The 18859-nt window shown below is 38.9% G+C and overlaps 1 protein-coding gene and 1 long non-coding RNA gene across 2 annotated transcripts; one reads left to right on the top strand and one right to left on the bottom strand.

Annotated features, from left to right (window-relative positions):
- Window positions 1-8392: 8392 nt before the first annotated feature.
- uts2r3 (urotensin-2 receptor 3) lies at window positions 8393-11569 on the top strand. The gene has a single exon (XM_085176644.1). The coding sequence runs from the start codon at window positions 9571-9573 to the stop codon at window positions 10708-10710; it is 1140 nt and encodes a 379-aa protein (XP_085032770.1). The 5' UTR covers window positions 8393-9570; the 3' UTR covers window positions 10711-11569.
- A 1552-nt stretch (window positions 11570-13121) lies between these two features.
- LOC146508351 (uncharacterized) lies at window positions 13122-18839 on the bottom strand. The gene is made up of 3 exons (XR_014876934.1): window positions 18679-18839; window positions 15347-15438; window positions 13122-14569 (listed from the first exon to the last, which is right to left on the bottom strand). It is a non-coding gene; the product is annotated as an uncharacterized LOC146508351 (long non-coding RNA).
- Between the last annotated feature and the right edge of the window lie 20 nt (window positions 18840-18859).

The raw sequence follows: 18859 nt of genomic DNA, 5'->3' as shown, positions 1-18859 counted from the left end.
TATATATTTTTTTTACATTTTGGCTTGCATTAAAAGTGTCTGCTGTCTTTAATTTTAAACATTACAAAAAAATCAAAAATAAATATCTGAAAGTAAATTGTAGGGACAGACAGAGAGCATCAGACAGTGACTATGTAACCGGAGTATTGAGTTAACTAGTTTGTGTGCGTCCGTGCATGTGTGTGAGTGTGTGTTTGTGCGTTTGCCTTTACTAATCTGATTTAATCTCAGTTAAGGAGGCCAAGAAGTGACCCATGTCATAAGCTCAGTCATTCTATGGAAACGGGGATCAGATTTTGGGGCAACAGCCAGAACAATCGACTGCATCCAACCAACGTGAGCCCATACACCTCTGGACGTTTTAAACCTAATGGTGTTCATTTATCTGCCTCACACGGCCACTGCTGAAGCTGTCTCAACAAGCATATGCCGTGGAAAATCAAAATGTCCTGACATGTGAAAATGTTTAGTCAATGTATTATACATGTTGTATGTACAAAGTGTGTCTACAGAGTGTGTCTTTTTAAAAATAGGATAAGCGCTGGTGTAAAAACACTGTTGTAACTGTAATTGACCCATGGAAAACTCTCCGGGAGGAGGGGGGCAGAGTCACGCAGAAAGAGGGTGACGTGGGACGGCATGGTGATGTCAGGCTTTGCAAACTATCAGAAAAACACTACTTTTAGAAAGAAACTGCAGGTTTTTATTATGACAACAGAACATTGGTTTCAAAATTAATTTAAAGACATTTCTTTGCAATTTGGTGCCTTTTTAATGTGGTTCCTGGGCTTGTCCTTTTGGCCTTCGTGTTTAAAAGGCACAGACATCTGCTAATTCAAATAATCTCGCCCTTCTCTCTGCTCTCTCCTCTTTCCATATAAACAATATTTTTAAAAGCCTGAAAATAGATAAATACATGTCAGTCTTCTGGATCTTTTTCTGTTGTGTTATGATGCTGGTAAATTGTTGCAGCTGTTGTGGCTTAAAATAAACAGCGAGGAGAAATATGTACATTTGGAACAAAACTTTGCCTTTTACTTGTTTGGCAAGTAATGGTGCATAAAACCACCAGCAGTGCTCATTTCTAACTGCTAAACAGTGAGCCAACATTTCCACTGTTTAGCTTCAAATATAGCTTAGCTTCAGACACTGATATTTATTGTACAACAGTGATTTGGAAAGGTGATGGGGTGCTTGCTTGCTTTGGTTTTTACAGTTTGGAGGGAAATGTCTGCAGCAGGCTTGCAGTGTGAGAAGGAGATCGACCACATATCTGAGGCTCATGCAAATACTGCTTTAGCATGCTGGTTTGTTCCCACTGAAGGTTTGCATAATTAGCCTGTTATATTATTATTGGATGGATGCATGGCATTGCAGTACTGAATCTAAGCCACCAGTGGGCAGATTAAAACAATTTTTGCATCCATCAACCAACCTGCACTTTAAATGACTTAAAAGCTTTATACCCTAAACTGGTTTTTAGCTAATCAGACTACAGGGCTGCTAATTGACCAGGGGCAACACACACCTGGTTTCTGAGAGTGTAATTACAGGGGAAGATTTCAAATGAGCAGCTGTGCAGACACTAAAAGAGAAAAGCGTCACACCTTAGGTGTTTTATGACTTGAACGAAGCTAGACAGACAGAAAATATCCATGCTTACACTTTTGTTTTCACAGAAATGCTTTTAAAGTTACGTGTTATTGCCTGTAACATGTGGACTGTTATTGAGAGTTTTCCCTGTAACACCTACAACATCTCATATGATGGCATTACTAAACAATCCCGCTTGCAAAGCAACAGTCCAATTCCCGGCTGGCTGCTATGATAACGTTACACATGTGCCTGTGAAAGGCTGATCTGATTTCTGCAGATGGAGGAGCAAACTCCGGCTCAGTGTCATGTAACAACAAGTTCCAGATTTTGTTATGGTTGCAAAATGTCCAAATCTAATGCTCTGTGACTCCAGGGTTAGGCGAATACTTATTCAGTGTGCGGTGTCTGCCCTCTGCAAACTTAATTCAGAGGTTGACACAGAAGACCGATCTTCTGGACTCTCTGACAGTAGACAGATCCTTTCCTGTCAGTAATACTGTATACAACTATACAGCTAACAGACCTAAAAGGGGATCACTTTTTCTGGCGCTGCAAGTAATGATAACCCATATTATTTTTAATATTATTGCTCAGACTATTCGCAACAAGCTTTTAAAATGCTTAATGTACAACTATCAGTCTAAAACCAAAAGATATTCAGCTTGTCGTCATTAAAAACTACGAAAAATTATTTATTGTGATTTTTGAATATTATAAAATGTATTAAAAATTAAGTATTTAAAATATTTTTCTGCACTTCGCAGTTAATTTTAGCGCTATTTTGTATCATTTAAACAATCAAGTGTTGCTTAACCTCCTAGGACCTGGTGTCCACATATGTGGACATCACATTTTGGGTTGTCTAGACCAAAATACTTAATTTTGCTCTACAGGGGCCTGATATCCACTTACGAGGACATTATGCTGCCACTGTTCTATCAAAATTTAAAATGAATGTCCTCATATGTGGATCTCATTTTTCTCAAAAACAAAATTTAGGTAAAAAAAAAAAGACAAATCTGGTAATTCTTTTTTTTTTACATTCATCAGGTCCCAATCAACCCAAATAGCAAAGAAAAATTAAAAATGCATGCCATGAAAGAGTTCGGGAGAGGTTAAATCTTCTTGTGGACACAGAACAAAAGAAATGTGACTGAAAGTAAGTGTAGGAATACCCTATATGTAAGATTAAAAAACATCTAGTTTGAATTTGTTTGTTTAATTTTATTTTTTCTTTAACAATATATATATATGATTCACATTAAATTATGAGCACCAAAATCCAGCATGTAAATGTGCCTGATTTGGAAATAATTTCATCTGCAGGCATCTAAGCACATATAAGACCCAGAAGACATTACTAAATATTAAACATCAAACACTGAAGAACATTTATGAAAATTCACACAAAAAGACATTAACATAATTTTTAACTAAGAACAGACAGTAAAAACAGAGTTAGGGTGACATCACCTCAGATCACGAGTATCCAGTTTGCTGCTGTATAGGTCTGGGGAAGGAGTTAAGAGATTTTGTGCTCCTTAATTGTGAGGGTATAGTATTCCAGGTATAATACTCAATAGGACCAAATGCACAAAAGCACTGCTTCTGAAAAAGGACTGTCTAGAAAATTCTCTAGTAGATTTATTTTGATTTTGTTTAATCAGTTCATTAAGACGGGGGAGAAACTGGGACTGTTGAAGGCCACAAATAAAACATCTGCAAATGTAATTTTTCCACTTTAAGGGTAAATAAAAGTGTTTATGTTTTATTTTTAAGCTGCGACACCATGAGTGCTTTAAGAATAGCATTAAAACAATGACAGACAGATGTAATAATTCCATTAAAACTTGTTTTAATGGAATTAATTAACAAACTTAATGATGTTTGCATTGAATGCTTTTTTAGCCTCCTAGGACCTGGCGTCCACATATGTGGACATCACATTTTGGGTTGTCTAGACCAAAATACTAAATTTTTCTCTACAAGGGCCTGATATCCACTTACGAGGACGTTATGCTGCCACTATTCTGTCAACATTTAAAACCAGTGTCCTCATATGCGGATCTCATTTTTCTCAGAAACAAAAATCTGGTAAAAAAAAAAATTGAATTCTTTGTTCTTTTTGATTCATCAGGTCCCAATCAGCCCAAATAGCAAAGAGAAATTAAAAATGCATGCCATGAAAGAGTTTGGGTCTCAGGATGTTAATAGGAAATTTAAAACATTAAGTATACGTCAAGTTAAAATATAAATTTGAAACTGACATGTTAATTAAACTCTTCAAATTCTACTTGACAAATGCTGAAGTTATTCTGTAATTTTAAATACAAAATAAAGTCATTAATACAAAGAGTAGCCCTGCATAATCCACAAAATCTGATGTATTTATTTATGTATTTAATTAATAAAAGTAGATGAGTAGGGAATTGTACGTTAAAAAGCGTATCTATCTGAGCTCTGTGCTCTCACACAGGTTTGTATTGAGGGAACAGGAGAAATTTGATGTGTAACTGCAAAGCAGACAAGCTTTGGGGGGGGGGGGGGGTGTGTGTGTGCGTAGTGGGGATCAATAACTCATCACAAGTTGTGAATCAGCCCAGTCCAACAACCATTTGTCATAAACGCAAATGTCCGCCCATTTAATCAAGGCTACGACGTGAGGACTCTCACCGGCAGGCAATTTGTTAGTCAGTTTGCTCAGAAATGGTTTGGCTAATTAATGAAATGACTGAGGAAGGCAAGGACAGCCAGGAAAAGGTTAGGGAGCTGTTTGTGTTTACGTGGAGGGTATTTGTCATTTTGTGAATAGGTCCTGATTGGATAGGGTTGCAACGCTTACAATTGGGCGTATTGTAAAGATAAAGAATAATACTGACTAATAAAAAAGTAAATCAAGATTTCTTTTGTTTTAAAAATCCTGCAGTCAACAACACCCCAGGGACTGTGTGCTCTAATGATATCTCAGCCCTCCAGAAAACTGGGAGTGTTATAGGTGGTGGCGAATGTTTCTCTTTGACAGCCACACAATTAGTTTAATGAACTATGTCAGGCAAGTGCAGCGGATAGACTCCCATATGCAATCCATTCACTGCCAGCTATGATCTATACCTGCCCTAAAGGTTTTTTTTATCCATCGATAAGACAGTTATTAAATTACTTTATTTATTAAGATAGTGTTATCACATTGAGCTAAATCATTTAATACATTAATGTATGAGCAGAGAAATAATTTTCATCAAGTTTTTACAAGTGATTTAACATTTTAGTCAAAACATTCCCATCACAGTTTACCAAATACTGTCAATCAAACAAGCTAATGTTATATATGGTGATTAATTGACAAAAACAAACAAAAGACTGTATGTGATCTTGTCAAACAGATAAATATAATTTATTTAAATGAAAAAAAGTCACTTTATAAGTTAATCTATAGTTATAGAGTCAGAATTAGGAAATAACAGTCATTATTTAATTCTTTAACATATAAAAGAAAACGTTTCTACAATTACACAATACAAAACCAGCATAGCTCTGCCCTTTGTATACAGCTTTAGTGACAAAAAAAGGGTTAGGTTAGCTCTGGGCTTTAGATCTTATCTGCATACTCGATATTAAAGAGACTAAATACAAGATCTTTAGGTCAAAGTATAGGAAAAAACACACTCATAGCTCAGGTAAATGTAATTAGAAATTATATATGTGTCTGGGCAGACATGTGTTCTGACAAAGACAAATAAACAGCGCAGCACTCAGACTCTCTCAGTCTGCTTCTCCCTGCTCCATGTTAAATATGAGTAACATCTGCACCCAAACGCCTGGTTTCACTGTTCATACTCATCAACTCAACTCAACTTTCTACACTGCTGTACATCTGATATGAGCAGGCCACCTGATGCCCCTTTAATAAAACTTTCTTGCCACTTTGGCACTCATTTCTATCCACTCAACTTATATACCTGTCCATCTCCTTGTATGAGGGAGCCTGGTCTTCACATGCCTCTATGGCCCTCTCCCCCCAATCCCCTATTTTGGCATGTCTGTGCCAGGTATTTGTTCAAATTCCTCACACCCCATGGGGATAGGTATGTCCCCCCCCCCTTCCCCCTTTCATCTTTACTGCCTGTCTCTGTCTATCTTATGTATGTCCTCACATGTATGAAGCAGCTAACATGGAGTCCCCTCCACCAGCACGAGCCACACAGCATACACATTTTACTGGGCAGTCGTAACTAAATCACTACCAAGCTGCTTAACCTCTTGAAGCTGGCAAACCACAGCTGTAGGCTCGACAACTGCCAAGCCAAAAACAACTCAGCGGATAACATGCAACTATAAGTTCTGAAAGACCCGTTTATTCAGCGAGTCTGCACCAGTTCAACTTTGCTCTGACATGGAAAAATGTTGATACAGGCAAGTATAGTGGGTAATTAATTTCCTCTATAATTTAAACACCAAATCATCATAAAAATCCCTCGCGGGGGTGTGAGACGTTGGAACACGAGCTGTGTGGTATTGACTTTGGGTGTAAGTTGAAGTGCATTAGTTATTGCTGCGTGTCACAAAATGACAACAAATACCACTGCTGTGTCAGTCTGTCTCGCTGCAATTCCCACAGAGAATTTTAACTCAATTTTAAGGGTCTTTTTTATATATATGATTACATTTTCCATGTATGAAGCAGAAGTCAAGATTTATTCACAAAGCAAGCCACGTTGAAGACCATTTGGCCTATAAAATAAAGTGTGTGTCGTGTTTAGTGCTTGTTGAGTCCATTTTTTGTGTGTATGTGTGGACAGGAAAGCATTTTGATTTGAGTGCCACTGACATTACTTTCTTTATCGAGGGTTTATAAAACAAATACAGAAAAGACGTTGGCCAATGAAGTAATAACAGGAATAACATTTACACTTGCATCCGTTTTACAGTTTTGCTTTTTCCCTACATTTTTTTTTGCCTTTTTATATAAATGTCCTTATTAAAGTGTTTTCCCGAACATAAAGAAACCTGCTTCTTTATTATATTAAATATTCAGGTTTCATGGCTCTTTAGTGGTAGGCTAGGTTTTTAAATTTTATGCAGCAGCTGTTATAACTGTGAACTACAGACCATGTGATTATTTCCCAAAATATGATGTTAGGATACCATTTATGGTCAGACTCTCATGGAAAGACCATTCAGTGAGTTCACAGTGAGATTTATGCTTGGTTTAAAGGTATTGAAACTATTAGAGAGTCATGAAACTTACGGTAACCCCCCCCCCCAAACCAGCAATAAAATATTCTTACATCCTCACTTAATTCAAAGCTTTTGTAAGCATTACTATTTACTGTTAACTACTGAGTGATTAAAAGAAGTCACTGCTCTATTTTTTATTTTTATGCTTCTAATGAGGGAAAAATTAAACTTCTAATTCAGTCTGCGGGGTCTCCCTGGACCAGGACAATTCTGTATTAATATTCAGTATGTAGGGTAACCCCCTCCCTTTACTTAGCGTCCCATCCCACCCCCTTTTTTTCCACTCACACACACTCGGTTGGGTCAGACACATCAGTGGCTGAGCTGTGGACAGACAGCGAGACAGGCAGCGGAGATCAGCTCACAGGCTTTGGATGAAGATTATCACCACATAACTGCATTTAATCAGCCAAAAACGTCAATTTATGGCTGAAGAGGTCAGAGGGGATTTCAAGACAACACATGAGAAGATCTTTCAAAATGGGAACTGAGTTTTTTCACCAAGTAAAGGAATATTATTTTTCAGTGTCTGGGACTAAACTGATCTAAAGTAAGTTTCTAAAAGAAATCTCAGTAATTATTCTAATTAATACTATACTGATGGCAGCTTCTCTGCTTTCAAAAGCATTTCAAAAACCTTTTATAAAGGTTTTGCTTTAGAGAAATGACATACAGTAGCCTTATTTATTTATTTATTTATTCATTTATTTATTTATTTTTTAAAAAAAGAGTTACTACAGGATGTTTTTCCCCAAATTCAGGGCTCCTCAAAGTTTTCTTTGAGTCCTTGATTAAATATTTTAAGTGCCATAAATTAAATGCTGACAGCGCAGTCTTTAAACACACTGAAACCACATTGTTTGAATTATTTTGTTTGTGGGTAAATTTGTGGGCAAATTGAGAATTAAAGCATTTAAAATTTTGGAAAATTTCCTGATCTGTGAGGCCCTGTCATTAATATCACTGTTATTTAAAGGGAGCAAGTAACCTGTGGAGCCACGCAGCACTGCAGGGGTACAGCCGCTCCTCCAGAGTTCAACAGTAGCTCTTAACCCCAGTGCCACCCGGGTCACGGCGAGTCACGCAGCCTGTTTCTGTCAGGCTCCCCACCTCTGCTTTGATGTCACTGCTGATTACGTTTCTCCAGAAAATCACAAGTCAAACCAGCTCATAGTTTTGAATTGTCTGATAATGTATTTCTGTCCTTTAAACTAAAACTAGTACGTATTCCATATTCATAACACACAATTTAAAGAAAAGATGCAATCATTTAGAGCTGAGTCTGCTGAATTAAGCCGTCTCTAAATTATTGACCAACTGCTGACCTTGAGAAAGAACGAGAGGTTTCAGTCTAGATTCATCGTCTTCATTTGGAGACCTCCTGCTCTGAAAATCCAATTATTTTACTAAAACCACAACAGTCTCACTCAGCTATGTGTGAACCTACACTGTAAAAAAAATCCTTATATAAAAGTATTTTACAGTTTTTTACTGTTCTTCTAGAATATCATTAAATTTACATCAATAGACTGTGATTTCACATTTCAAATGTAAATTAACATAAAATCACTGTAATGTAATAAAACATAATTTTCTTGTTTTTAAATGTATCTGTCTGTACATATGCATATTTAGATTGTTAAAATACATTCACAAATGCATCATGATTTCACAAATATTTGTCCGTTATTTGAAAGATTGAACTGTTAAATTCAAATGTAATGCTATGGAAAAATATATAAAATGATTCTTATAAAATTTTTTTTACATCAAATAATTATTATTATTAATGCTATTTAGGGCGCTCGTGGCTCAAGCGTTGGCAGTTCGCCTTATAATCAGAAGGTTGCCGGTTCGAGCCCCGGCTCGGAAACTCTCGGTCGTTGTGTCCTTGGGCAAGACACTTCACCTACTGGTGATGGCCAGAGAGGAATTGTAAAGTGGAATTTTAAAGCGCTTTGAGGGTCTCAAAAAGCACGATATGAATGCAATCCATTATTATTTAAACCAACTGTTAACTGTATATTTCTGTACATTTAAGTATTATTATTCATATTGCCGCATTCATTGACCTTTTTTTATAGGTAATTTCATTGCTTAATCACATTAAATTGTTCCTAATTTAATGTTTAAAAGCACTTGAAAAAGGCAAAATCCCAAGTAAAATTAGGGCAACAAACTGTATTTTCATTACTGGAAATAACCATATTTTTATCAGTAAGTTATTTTCTGTTATTTTACGGAATTATTTTGGCGCCCCAGCTGCCGGAATATTACTGTTTTTTAAAGATGTTTTTTCTAACAGTGTATAAAACTATAAAATCAGTGCCAACCAGAGAGGGTTCTGCTTTAGCTGACACTTTCATTTCTACATGTTTATATGACTTTATTTATTGGTTGTTATGATTTAAATATGCATAAATCAAACTGAGGCACTCTCAAAAATCCAAATACAAGCTATGTTTTTCTTAACACACATAGAGAAAATAAAATCTCCTAAAACCAGAGAGTGACCAGAGAGTAAAAATAAGAGGATATATATATAATATACTGAAAAATCTAACAGATACTGTTTTGCTCTCCTCTCCACCTGTTTCTATCTTTTTCCCTAACCCCATCCATTCCCCTTCTGCCTCTGCTAGAACTGCGTTTTTACTCAGCTGATATTTCACTGACTTTATTCCTTCTAAAGCTTTTTTCTCCTTTTTAAAAAAACAAAATAAAAAACATCACATTATGGACCTTTCAGGCTCTTTGCCACCACCCTCTACCTACACCTTCCCTTTTATCTCCAATTTCTCTGTGCCTTCCTCCTCTCCTTCCATCTCTCCATCACCCAGTTTGGCATCCACAGTTCTCTTCTGCTCCTTCCTCTCTCTCCTCTCCTTGCTGGGCATCACAGGAAACCTCTACACTTTGGTCCTCCTTCTGAGGCGCAGGAGAAGAAGCAGGAGAAGATGTGGAGCATTACCAGCCTGCTGCCTGACAAGACTACCTTTACCATCATGCCTTGCCAACTCCAGCTCTCCTATCTCCTCTACCTCCTCTACCTCCTCCTCCTCTCTTCACCTCCAGGTGCTGAGTCTTGCTCTAGCTGACCTGTTGTACCTTTTCACCGCACCTTTCATCGTGTATGACAGCCTGGCATCTGGCTGGGCCTTTGGCGAGCTTGGATGCCGCTTCCTGCTGAGCCTGGATCTCCTCACCATGCACGCCTCCATCTTTACTCTCACCGCCATGAGTTTGGACCGTTACAGGGCTGTTGCTGACCCACTACACACTTCATCCTCCAACTCCTCCAAGTTGCTGCGTGTAGGCCTCGCCTGGGGGCTAGCGGTGGCTCTCAGCCTGCCCATGATGATCACACTGCACCTGGAAGATGGGGATGACCAGGAGGGCCAGCTGTGCATTCCAGCATGGGATGAGGAGAGCTCCAAAGCCTATCTGAGTGTGCTTTTCTGCACTAGCATTCTCGGTCCCGGGCTGGCCATCGGAGCACTTTATGCAACACTGGGTCGCCTTTACTGGGTGTCACAGACACGACCAGCCTGGGCCACTGACAACAACAATGCTTGTCCTCCTCGTGCTCCCAAACCCAAAGTCCTGCTCCTCATCCTGGGAATTGTCCTGGCCTTTTGGGCCTGCTTTCTTCCCTTCTGGATCTGGCAGCTGCTGCCTCTCTACAAGCCTGACATGCTGCGGACAGTCCCAGTGGGCACACAGGTGACAGTGAATCGTATCCTCACAGGTCTGACTTACGGAAACTCTTGTGTGAATCCATTCTTTTACACACTGTTGACTGGAAAACGAAAAAGCAACCGACAGCTGCTGACATCACCAAATCAGCTGTGCCGCAAAAGCAGCTCTCTGGAGTAGTGTCACTATAATAATAGACCATAATGTGAGTGTGTGCATGTATATGTGCACATACAGGTACTGTATATGGATGCTTTATAATAGACACCAAAGATCATTCACTTCATCTTAGCCTGCAAACCAGGGAAGTAGAATAACATTACCCAAATGATAGCACTTTGCAAAAATGCTTTGTAAAAAGGACAATGTTTCCTATTAGGAGATTAACTTTTAAGTTTTGAGTTTGAGTCTTTGAGTCTTTAAGATGTGTCACCTAAAGTTGTAACTGCAAAATATTCCACTGTCACTTTGATAATGAATTATTATTATTATCATAATTTAATTTGGTTTTTAAAATGTTCTTTTAACTTTGGAAAATGTATGCAGTGTCACTAATGATACTACAGCAACACGTGTACACGCGTCACCTTGTTTAACCCCAGAACAAAACCGTCAGCTTTATTTAGTAAAGAGAGTGTAATCATTAGGAGACTGGGGTTTATACCACATGCTGCATATGCACAAGCATTTCCAGTAAAGCCCTGAAGCTCTTCTCCTTATTTTCAGAACAATCAAAGGAAACGCTTGTTTTTTAACAATAGGTTGTGTCTGTGCGGGACCTCGCTGGGACATTATTCTGAGTTATTGTTTGTGGACATAATGAATTATGTATTAGTGGGTCAGAAGTCTTTTTGTTTTTTGTTTTTTCCCCCCCAATCTCTGATATTTTTTTAAAGAAAATTTTTAAAAAATTATATCTTGACCTGCATGTTGGGTTTGAAAATGTGATGCTTTGCATGCTCTCTACTGGTGTTGACTATAACTGATGTTTATATAGGTTATAATATATAGTCTTGAATAAAGAGTACGCTTTCTGTAATTCACTGTGTCACTGGATCTTTTTACTAATGGTAATCAACACCACCAGAAATATAAAAATATAAAAAACAACAACAAAGGTCAAGACAACAGGAAAGTTCAGGTATAAAATATGTGGATCGCTAAGGAAAAGGCACAATACGGTCAAGAAGTCCTTGAGTTCCACTCGTACTTTTGTTTGTGTCTGTGTCAGCATGACAGCCATGTCTCTGTCTCTGTCTGTCTGACTCAAAGGCTGCTCTGTACTGTGTCGCAGACCCTGCTGCTCTTTGACGCACATGAGCAAATATTGCCGTTTGACAGACAGGAGTAACGTTGGGGAAGGGATAACAGGACAAAAGGGGCAGAGTGTAACTGGTCAGAAACACAGAGCTTTCTGGTTAGGTGTGAACTTTGAGTCCAAGTGGTTTAAGTTACTATGCGATTATATGGTCCCTGATTCAAGTCTGGCTTGAGGCTATTGACACATGCCATCTCCAATCTTTCTCCACTTATTTTCTGTCTGTGCAGTGGGTTCAGAAAGCACCGGGAGACTTGAGGAAGCCAAAATACAGACACGAGCCACAAGATCAGATATCAGGCTAGATTTGAGTGTTTTGAAAACGAATCAATCAAAGCTCACAGAAACTCAGAACAGCACTGGCTCAGCGTAACTGATACAACAGGTTAAAAAATAAAACGTTTTTACTGTGTTTCCACTTATTTTCTAAAGTTTACAGTATGTCTGCATTTGTGCTGATGGTGGTTAACTTTTCCTTTAAGAGGACATACCTCCTCATAAAAATAATTCAAGAAATAAGTTATAAACATTTTCATTTTAATGCTCATGGAGAATCTGAGACAACATTTTAGAAAATTAACCAAATACTTCAGGAGACCAAAGTAGTAAAACTCACAAATTATAATATTATTATAATATTCAAATTATAATATCTAGCAACTCTACATTTTTTCTTGCCATTTAATAATCAGATGATTCACAGTAGTGATCCCTAAAGTGATCAGCTGAAAAAGGAGGAAGATTTAATAATGGGAGCGTTCAGGTAATGGATAATTTGATTTAATGCTATAATGCAGTTTAAAATGAAACCTAAACTTACATTTTAGGTTTATTTATCTCCACATGAAGTAGATATATTCAAGAAATACCTCTGGACTGCACAAGAAGCTCTGAAGTCATGTGTCCCATTACTACTTGAGCAGTAACAGGTTGAAGAGACACATACCAAAAGCGTTTGTCAAAGGGAGCTTGTGTGTGTCTCTGCGTTGTGATGCCATTATTTCTGCAGGCTGTAGAGCTCTCCAGTAATTCATGCCGCCTGCCATGTGTTTCTATTTACCTGGCACGGCTACTTCTCAGCATAACGTTCCCACTGCAGTTATTATCCAGAGCCCTGTGCAGTCACACCACGGGGGCGCTTCTGTTGCAAAGCTAATGCAATATCCATCCACCGTTCACAGACAACTGAGACCCGAGCACCACATTTATCCACTGAAATGGAATTTCTTTCAGAGGAAGCGCCAGAACAGTATACATTTGAAATAAGGCGCCTTAATATGAGACTCAGTGATTTTGGGACCCCCGGGGTCATACCAAAATGACAGAAGATGGAGGTGTAGCTTGTGTAAAGATGAAAGGTATCCAAAAAGACACTCAACAGGAGTGTGGATATTAAAGCACGCAGGGCTTGTTGTTCAATTTTCTGACTCTGCATAGAGGGCAGGTTTGAGGTGTCGATGTATTCTAACCTCCATATATCAGATGATTAAGTCCTGCCACAGATCTGCAGGGATGACTGAGTGTTTGATAAACTTCAAATACACTGTGTTTGGTCAACCCAATGAAATAAGATGGAAAATATTGTCTCAGATGGCAGGCCGGCCAATCTTTAAACTTTGTGTTGGTAGCTGCAGAGGCGGATTTGTGCCAATCATAACTTTTATCCTCTCGTGCAACAGAAGCTTTAGATTTCATCCTGAGACCACAGAGGGTGTCATTGTCTCGAGACCACTGGGAAAAAAAGGGGACAAATATTTTCGTCAGAGTGCAGTGCTCTGTTCTACCTGAAGATTTCATAAATCCAGCACATGTCACTTTCCTGGAACCATCGAGCATCTTTCCATTTCAGCACCCCTCACCCCCTCCCATCAGGCTCTCTTCTTGACCAGTGACTGAGGCTGATGCAGGTGCCCCTCCCCTGGGCAGCCCGCTCAGGAAAGCAACCCGCTGTGTAGACGAGACGAGGCCACAGCCCTGGGCCAAATTCACGCTGTGAAGTGTATAAGAGGCTCCCTTTCTCTCCAGACATACACAAGAAAGATTCCCTTTGCACTCCGCCTCCTCTAAAATTCAATCTGCCCATCTGTTTTCCTTCTCTTAATCACTTTTTGTCCCCTTTACACTTTGCTTTGTCTGCACCTCCATTGCTCTGCATGGCCTCACCTCATGTGATGTTTATCTTTGTAAGTTTCTCATTTTATTTATAACAAAAGGTTTTGGTATTATGACATGTTATCAGCTGTAACATTTATAACACCACAACAGCAGATATCCCTTTCAGGTTGATGATACTGTGCCTGTGATACACACAACCACAAGATTAAAAAAAAAAAAACCTGCTTGTAATTTCTGGTTTGACAGCGAACTGAAACATAGGTACTGACAGTATCTCATTGTTCAACCCAGTCGAAGCCCACCGTGAGGCGCCCTTCTCCTCATCACGTCCCCTGATTTCACATATCTGTGTCAGCCGCCAGGATCAGGCGAGACCCAGGCCTGCGTGCCTTGAAGGCCGGAGGTTAAATCCACCAACATGCACATTACAGTTCACACTTTGCCTCTTACTAGGAAAGGCAGTAAATATGGGATGGGTGCCCTGCTCGCTCCTGCTCCCTCTGTTTTCTGTGTCTCTTGCTCCCCTGGCTTCTCCTCTCACAGCATACTGCCTGTAAACAGTCGAGTCAGGCGTCAAGACTTGGCTGACCTCTGACTTCTGACACCCTGCAGTTGGTGAGGAACGGATATTTTACATTTCTACAGATTACTGTGTTACACAAAAAGCTGGAATGACCTGTTGTGCTCTTCAGATGAAATGAGTAGTTGATTCATATGTTTCTAAGTCAAATGGTACCAACTTAAAGCTCTACAAGTATAAAGATTTTCAGCTTTTCTTAGTTTGTTGCTTTTCTTGTTTAAATACGTCACATATTGTTTCATTCTTATTTTTATCAGTTAAAACATATACTTTACCTGAGTGTGCACTTTGTTTTATACTTGTATACATATTTGTATTTATTTGACTCTGACTCTGAGCTCTGAACAAGATTTCCTATGTACCCAGACCTAGTGCATCTGTATAAATGGCAAATAAAACTTTCAAGAATTTATAACATTTGGTTTTAGGGGTAGGAATGTATATGAAAAATGATCTTTTACATTTTTCAGATAAGAAGAGTGATAATTATTATGCTTTACTGAGCATTTATTTACTAAAGTTACTATCTTTACAGTCACTTGCGTTCAGCAGAATCAAATATAAAGGTCAAGCTGGATACGTTTGCTTACTGTAAATTTATTTGGCCCAACAGGTTAAAGTAAAACACCAGTATGATAACTATCTAAATGTGACATATAGACCAGCTAATGTAGCTCTAAGTGTCATTGTTAGAATTAGAGTGCCACCTGGAGGTGAAGTGAAAGAAAAAATCAGAGTGAGGGTGAGATCAAGAGTTTGTCTGTGTGGGACAAATCCTTGCCTCAAGAATGAGATTTCCATACCGGATTAAAAGGGTCCCAGGTCCCAGAAGGATGCTGGGGAAAGGGTGGGGTGGAAGCAGGTGATCTGCTGTGGTGACCCTTAAAACGAGCAACTGAAAGAATAAGATTAAGAAGATGACATAAAAGAGAAATATACCATATTTATTTTTATTGCAATATTCCTAACATTCTTAAAAACATTCTTTCTTAAAACATTTAGTAACTGTGCTTCGATGAATCTCTTTCTTTTTGACTTGCACTCACGTGATTCTGGTGAGACTTGCATGTACTGACTTAAAAGCCAGCCAAAATGTGGGACAATGTCTCAATATGTGGGGCAGCAAGACAAGGAGTGAAAATGGTGTTCAGTCCTTCATAAAGTGGGACACCTGGCCACCCTAGGCCTAGTTGCCTGCCACAGCTATAAAAAAACAAAAACCCACCTAACTTTGGAGAAGACACCTCAGTTCTTTTTTTCAGGGTTTGCTAGTTCTACACCAAGACTTAATCACGTCTGTGCAAACATCACACTACAGTCATGTAGTCATACACAAGTAATAGCTTTAAAATGGCTGCACCGTGTTACACAACTTATTGTTCCACCCGTCTGTCTTTGCACTGACTGAACTTCCAGCTCAGGTGGCTCATTAAATGACACACCTCAGCAATCAAGTCTCTAGCTGTGAGGTCACCTCCTGTCCTGATGGCTTAATGCTGCACAGCAAACTCTGTTCACCTGGTAAAGAAATATGATTCATTTCCAAGGCTCAAAGGTTGACCTCCCTTGTAAGCTTACATGCTTGTTTTTTTTTTTTTATCAGTGATAATGACTGACGGTCAGTTAAAACAGTGAACTTTACAAGTTAACAGTTTTAGCATGTAAAGTTTACCCTTACCTAAATCTGCATTTAACAAAATATCTGCAGCACACTTAAAAGATACAGTTAAATAAATTAAATATTTAGTAAAAAGCATGTTAATTACTATAAAAACACCAAAACCTATCCATGACCTCTACTCTAAAAATGATAAAATGATTTTAGGCCCAATAGATAAATGCAAACCAACAATTTCCTGGTATGAAAACATGACACATCTTGATCCTGATCAAACTGAAGAAAGCAGAGTTTAGCAGATAATCTTCAGCACCCTGCACCACAGAACAACAGAAATACAAGCAGGGCTGCCAGTTGTTCAATCTGTTGATTCATGTTGCCCCCCTGCACGGTGTTCTCACCTTCCACAGAAACCTGCACCTCCTGGCCCTGTCTCTGAGATCCCGGGTGGTCAGTAACCGAACACCTGTACCTGCCAGAGTGACTCTCAGTAAGCCAGCACAGCTTAAGAGCCAGGAGGCACGATGCCATTGCCTGGCTTAGCCTATAGGGGCAAATGGGGTCTCTGCAAGACTGGGTCTGTTTTTCTTTACAGAGCAGACTTGGGGTTTTTAATCTTGGGTCAGTTTAGAAACATTTAATTTTAAGTCTCTTTACAAAACTCACAAACTGGTCCATGTTAGCAGGAATACATTTGTATCATGATAAGCTGGAGAGGACCCAAGTGCAGGACAATGAATGCTGAATAACTTTGAAAAAATCACAAGTTTCAATAGCTTTGATAGTAACAGAAAAGTCCAAAAACAAAGCGAGCCAAAGAAAACACGAGGATACAGCAAGTAAAGCAACACAGCAAATTCAGGAACATAAACTGTTTGACAAACACTTTGCTAGTGTTGGGTTAGACCCTGTTTTCCTTCAGCGCAACCTTAATTCACAGATTGATTTCTCAGAGATTTCGGCCCATATCGACATGATTACATCACATAGTTGCTGCAGATTTACTAGATATGCATCCAGGATGTAAAACTCCCTTCCCACTACATCCCAAAGTTACTCAACTGGATTGAGATCTGTGGAGACTGTGGAGGCTGTTTGAGTACAGTGAACTCATTGTCATATGCAAGAAAGCAGTTTGAGATGATTTGAGCTTTGTTTCATGGGGTGTGATCCTGCTGGAAGCAAACGTCAGAAGATGAGTACACTGTGGTCATAAAAGGAAGGACACAGTCAGCAACAATACTCGTGTAGACTGAGGTATTTAAAAGATGATCAATTGGCCCCCAAATGTGCTGAGAACATATTCTCCACACCACTATATCACCAAGCAACCTAAACTGTTGATATAAGACAGGATAGAGCCATGACTTCATGTTGTTTATGCCAAATTTTGACCCTACCATGAATGTCACAGCAGAAACTAAGGCTCATCAGACCAGGTAGCCTTTTTCCAATCTTCTCTGCTCCAGTTTTGATGAGCCTGTGTAAACTGTAGCCTCAGTTTCCTGTTCTTTACTGACAGGAGTGGCACCCAGTGTGCTCTTCTTCTGCTGTAGCTCATCAGCTTCAAGGTTTGGCATGTTGTTTATGCAGAGATGCTCCTCTGCCTCAGTTGTAATGAGCATTATTTGAGTTACTGTTGCCCTCCTATCAGCTCGAAGCAGTCTGTCCAGTCTCCTCTGACATCTGGCATCAACAAGGCATTTTCACCCACATTTCTCTCCATATTTTCTCATTTTGTCTTTTTGTTGAAAACCATATAAATGACTGTGTGGAAAAATCTCAATAGATCAGATGAGATCAACAAGCATTTACCTTCAAAGTCACTTAAATCACCTTTCTTCCCCAATCTGATGCTTGGTTTGAACTTGTCGCCATGTGATTAGCTGATTAAATACTTCTAACAAGGGGTTGAACAAGAGTACCTAAAGAAAACACCAGTGAGTTTGGGGCTGATTACACAACAGGACATAGGTGAGGGTGGACCACAGAAACCAAGACTCATGGCAAGAATACCAAAAAAAAGAAAAAGACACAGAAATAGAAATACAGCAGAACATCGATAAAACCAGAAAGCAGAAACCAAAAAGTAGTATTAAACAGAAATACAAAACTGGAAAACCACACCAAATGTGTTTCATTGTCTTTATTATTACTATTATTATTATTATTATTATTATTATTATTATTATTATTAGTAGTAGTAGTAGTAGTAGTAGTATTATTAGTATTATTAGTATTATTGTTATCATAGTGCTGTAAGTGTTAAACCTCAAACATCAATCTTATGTATGATCAGTCCATACATATATTTACTGAGTGAACATCATTCATTTGGCTTACTGTCACAGTTTAACTGACAAATTATTCCGCATTTAAAGATGACTGACTGACTATGTTTAAATTTGCGCATTTGAAACCCTAACAGAATATCAACACAAATCAGTGCAGTAACCTGTCCTTTCATTTATGAGGTTTTTCAGTAGATTAAGCAGGAGTACACCTGCTAAAACTCACCTCGTCATGAAGCCTGTCCGGCACCTCAAGGGTTTTCTCTTCACTGGAAACTCTGATATCGCCTCAAGAGACACTGGCCAAGGGTAGCACGACAGGTGAGGAAGAAGCATCCCACCTGAACCTTCTGTTTTTTTCCTCCTTTTGAACACACTTGCTGGTGTCTGGCGCCCTCTCGTGGCGT

This window comes from Neolamprologus multifasciatus, chromosome 11 (assembly GCF_963576455.1).
Source record: "Neolamprologus multifasciatus chromosome 11, fNeoMul1.2, whole genome shotgun sequence".
Taxonomy (NCBI): Eukaryota; Metazoa; Chordata; class Actinopteri; order Cichliformes; family Cichlidae; genus Neolamprologus; species Neolamprologus multifasciatus.
This window is presented reverse-complemented; position numbering and strand designations above follow the sequence as displayed.